Source organism: Pleuronectes platessa, chromosome 19 (assembly GCF_947347685.1).
Source record: "Pleuronectes platessa chromosome 19, fPlePla1.1, whole genome shotgun sequence".
In the NCBI taxonomy this organism is placed as follows: Eukaryota; Metazoa; Chordata; class Actinopteri; order Pleuronectiformes; family Pleuronectidae; genus Pleuronectes; species Pleuronectes platessa.
Window position 1 is genome coordinate 21,518,340 of NC_070644.1, and position 5,000 is coordinate 21,523,339.

Sequence of the window (5,000 nt, forward strand, 5' to 3'; positions counted from 1 at the left end):
CTAACTGACTAGCTGACTAACTGACTAACTGACTAGCTGATTAACTGACTGACTGACTAACTGACTAACTGACTAACTGATTAACTGACTGACTGACTAACTGACTTTGAACATTGTTTTAAACATTTAGTTTAAATACAAGTTAACAACATTTATAACGTAGCTTTGTTTGTTTTCATTTGATTGTAAACGGTTAATCGATGCTCATCAAGTTTCTGTAATTTGAAGAAACAAAGAAAAAACACCTGATGATTTTTATGTTGAATATTCTGTATTTGTTTGTTCCAGTTGGGATCAGTGTCTGATCCTAAAATATTATATTTCAAACTTGATGATCCTCATTCATCTGCACGAGAATCTCAGATGTGAAAGAAACGTGAAACTGTCTTTGATGATTCTCTGTTCACACTTTCCACATCTGCCTATGATCAGGATCAAAGACTTTTCAAAGTGTGTCTACGACGCGTCAACGCTGATAGAGACTCGTTTAGAGTTACACGAAATCTTAACACAAAAAATAAAGAGTACGACAAGTTCACCATTTTGCCGATGAGGATGAGTCGTAGATCAACACGCTACAGGTCGGACGGTTAAAGTCAGTGTTCGCTGCCGTAAAGAAACACATCCGACAAAATTAAAGATAATATGAGAAAACACAAGAAAAACTTCACAGAAAATAAATGAATGAATCAGAATTCTGAGTGAAGCTGTTCCACGTGAGACAAAAATAAAAATCCACACACAATGTGAATGAATAGAAGTGATACAGAGAATTATGGGTCTGATGAATCTGTTGAAAACATGTAGAGCTCAGGGATCTTAAAGTTTAAAATGTAATCTTAAATCTAAAATATGTTAAAACAATATTATAAAACATTCTTGAAGAGAAACGTTTTGCCTTCATGTATAGTTTTAAACACATAAATGAACTCAATACAGATATTAGCACCAGTTCCAGGAATTTAAGCTCTGTCACATGTTCATTGACATAGAAGATTCTATTTGAGGTGATTTGGCAAATGTATCAGAGAATCCCCCCCCCCCCCGTATCTGTGTTTATTTAATGAGTCAGTAATGAAAGACCTCCTTCAACTTGTCATTGTGAATCTGGGGCCTCCTGGGCTCCTCAGTGGGTCAGGGGCACAGAAGCGTTTTATAGACAACATGTTTCCGATGTTGTTCTGGAGTGAATGTGACACCTCCTCTTGGATGAACCACTTTCATAAACCAACCTCCTGTTTCTCTTCCTCCTTTCCTCCCACAGCCTCAGATGCTTCCACATCTTCCTCCTCCTCCTCTTTGTCGAGTGTCGGAGGTTTTGTGGACTTCACTTTCACGCAGCAGCCTCAGGACACTGTGACGGTGCGAGGCGGCGTTCTGCAGCTCGACTGCCAGGCGCAGTCTGACGCGGTGACGGCACCTCTCACCATCACCTGGCGTAAAGATGGCGTCCTGCTGAGTGCCGTGGTGGACGAGCGGCGGCGGCAGCTGGCTAACGGCTCATTGCTGGTGCAGAATGTGGTGCACTCGCGGCATCACCGGCCGGACGAGGGGGTGTACCAGTGCCTCGCCACGCTGGACGGACTGGGGAGCATTGTGAGTCAGACCGCCAAGGTGACTGTGGCCGGTAAGAGAATGCTCCATTCAATTTGATTAGTATAGCATCAAATCACAATGTACATTATCTCAAGGCTCTTTCCATAGAATACCTTAAAGTCATAGAGAAACCAACAGTTCAACAATCAGCAAACAGCAAACAATGTTCCATTCTTTCTCATTTCCTAAAAACACAACTCCACTAACCCTTTGTTACCCATGACAAAGGAGTTTCCCAAAGATGTGTCAGCTCATCCTTTGTGTTTGCTTTGTGTACAAATGATTGTGTCAGCTCCCAAACTAATCAGTTTGTGGTGAGATCCTCAGAGGACACTGAGAATCACTGTCGGCTTTGTAGCTGTGGCTTTCAGGTTGGTGGGGTGATGAGCATCATCCATGTGAATTTATGTGTCTTTGACAAGTAAGCCTTTGGAATCTGGGACATTCTTAACAGTGTTTATATTCTACAACTAAACTGCTTCGTATCTCTGTCTTTATTTATTGAAGTAAATGTTTTTAAATATGTTGGTTTGGGGAAGTAGTACATAATCCAAAACAACTTTCCTACACAGGAGACAATAATGGAACCTTAACCTGAGGTTCAGCCTGGGACTAGTTCTGATCTTCCGTCTGAGGCTTTGTCTACACCTACGTGTTTTAATTAAAAAATACTTTTGTTAAGTTCACATTTGGCCTCAATACTATTCCAAAGTTCCAGTGCAGGAATGGCTCCAATAACACTGAACAATGGGCTTTGGCCTCAGAGTTGAGAACAGTAGAAATTATTTAAAATAAATGTAAATACATTTAAAAAAAGGGATATGACAATGGAAAGGAAATTAATTAATTCCAAAGGAAAAGTAAAGAAGTGGAGGAAGAGATTCATCTTTCAGATTAATGTTGCTGCAGCACCTTGATCTGTCCTTGACAGCTATGGTGGTCATACAGACACACACACACACACACACACACACACACACACACTGACACACTGACTTACTGCTGCTTTGCTCCTTGATTTAACTGCTCGTTTTCATTTAAGAGAACTACACTAAAGTCATTTAGTAAGTGGAGTGTGGCTTAGGATCAATACGGTTTATGAAAGACATTAATAGACAGAGCAGCTAAGTGCTTCACCTCCACTGTACTGAAGTGAAACCTGTGTGATGCTCGCTGAGGGATTTCAAGTCCTCTGTATAAGAATAAATAACAGTTCATCCACCTTTTTAATAACAGCATGCGAGAGCTGTCTGAAAATGTTCACTCTTTCATCACCGTTCATGATTCACAAGTACTTTGCAGAATATCTGTGATAATGTTTTCCATCTGTGTCAGGTCATAAACTAAAAAACTATCATTATGGCTTGTGATGATTTTTAGAACATATTAATTTGCTAGATATTTTCAAATGATCATAATCCAAAACAATTATTTGATATGTTATTGAGTTTATGCCACAATTCAGGAATTAAATTCATTTCACAGGAAAGGAAAATCAAAAAATCCTCAACCTTGAGACTGAATTTTTGTGAATATTCTGCAGGTTTGACAAATACTTTATCAAAATACTCTCTCTCTATATTTGTCAGATGAAATTCAGTGTTTGAATTCTGTAAAAATATTTTATGATAACGTTTTTAGTCAATTAAAATGAATCTGTAGACACAGAAGTTAGTGTTTCATTGAAGATGTGAAATATCTTGAACTTTGACCTTGAACGTGACGTGAGGAGTTTATCTCTCACTCTCACTCGTGAAGTGTCTTCAGTTACAGATGGAAACGTAAATGACAGTCGCTGATTATTCCTGGGACTCACACAGTCACACTCACACACACACACACACACACACACACACACACACACAGCACAGTGTGTGTATCAGCTGGTCGTCTCTTTAGCTCGCTCAGCTCTTTGTGTTTGACTGGTTTTGTCTCTGGAGTGACTCCATCCTCCTCCCAGTCAATTAGAGCAATTAAAGAGACAGGAGACCAGCAGCTGCACAAGGAGGTGTGTGTGTGTGTGTGTCTTTGTCTGTGTCTGTGTGTGTGTGTGTGTGAGTATGTGAGTATGTGTGTGTGTCTTTGTCTGTGTGTGAGTGTGTGTGAGTGTGTGTGAGTGTGTGTTAGCACAACACATTACAAGGCAAAATGATAATGAACAGCAGAGGCTTAAAAATACAATTAACTGTATGGCTCTGTGTGTGTGTGTTAGTAAGTGTGTGTGTGTGTGTGTGTGTGTGTGTATGTGTGTGTGTGTGTGTGTGTTTGTGTGTGTGTGTGTGTTTGTAAACTGGGAATTAATTAGAAACACTGAACATTGGGATGGAGAGGAGTGTACAGAAAGACGGTGATGAAGAAATGAAGGAACAGGAAAAAAGAGTGAGAGAGTGAATATAAGTATTGTTATTGTTCCTATTGATACAGGTGGTATTTGTCATTGTTCATATGACAGTATACCTGTGGTGGAAAAGGTTCTGCCCTAAGTTTATGATTGTAAGAATGAAAGCTCCTTAATTCATTCACAATCTCACTGAAACACCTCAAACTGTCCAGAAATACAAGATTTATAGAAAGCTAACAACATGATTACATTAAATTTGGGACTAAATGATGATTATCTAATCCTAAAGTTAATGTTACTTAAAGTCAACTCAATGATGAAGAGTGTGGGAGATATTGCGTCAGGTGTTCTAATTTGTGTGTCGGTGTTTTCAAAGGATTTAGCTTCTCATGTCAAAGTAAGATGTCTCCCAGAGAGTGGATCTTTTCCAGCCTCTCCAAAGAGCAGCTATGGAAACAAAATGGCCTTCAGTCCAACCCAACCCTCAATTAACTGCTGACTCGCTGAGGATTTGCACAAATACCTGTTAATGGGGCAAGGAGAAGTGAGGCTCAACCCACAGAAGCAGATAATAATCGTTCCCAGGGCGAAGATTCAGAACAGGAGCATCCTCCATCCCACCCAGCGCCTGTTTACTGGGAACTGCTTGTTATTCTCTGTTCCAGTTATTTTGTCCCATTTTCTAATGAGGTTGAATCAGCAACAGCCACTGTCACCATGGAAACCAATGACGGACGAATATGGAGGTTGTTGGTTTGAATCCTGAGGTCAGAGATCTACGAGCGTTTAACTCTGCATCATGACATCTGTTTAGTGAGTTGACTCTGCACATCCTCAGAAGGACCTGGATGTTCTTCTGCTCTGAGTTCAGCTTCTCTCTGGTTTGACGTGTTTGGAACTTCTCTGCAGAACAAGAAAACGAGTCCGTGCTCAGCTTCTGCTTCTGAAATAACTAGAGAGCGACTCACTGTCGCATCAGGACCTCGTCTACTTCACACTTGGCTTCTCCTCACATATTTTCTTTGTGATGTTCATTTTCAGTTCCTTCCCTTGATGCTGTGAC

General features: G+C 40.3%; 1 protein-coding gene across 1 annotated transcript in view; it reads left to right on the top strand.

Annotated features, from left to right (window-relative positions):
- The window catches only part of dcc (DCC netrin 1 receptor), a 109,085-nt gene that overhangs the window by 34,882 nt on the left and 69,203 nt on the right, over nucleotides 1–5,000 (top strand). The window contains exon 2 of the mRNA XM_053410701.1: nucleotides 1,265–1,627. Within this exon, the coding sequence (XP_053266676.1) occupies nucleotides 1,265–1,627 (363 nt within the window). The remainder of the gene's footprint in view (nucleotides 1–1,264; nucleotides 1,628–5,000) is intronic.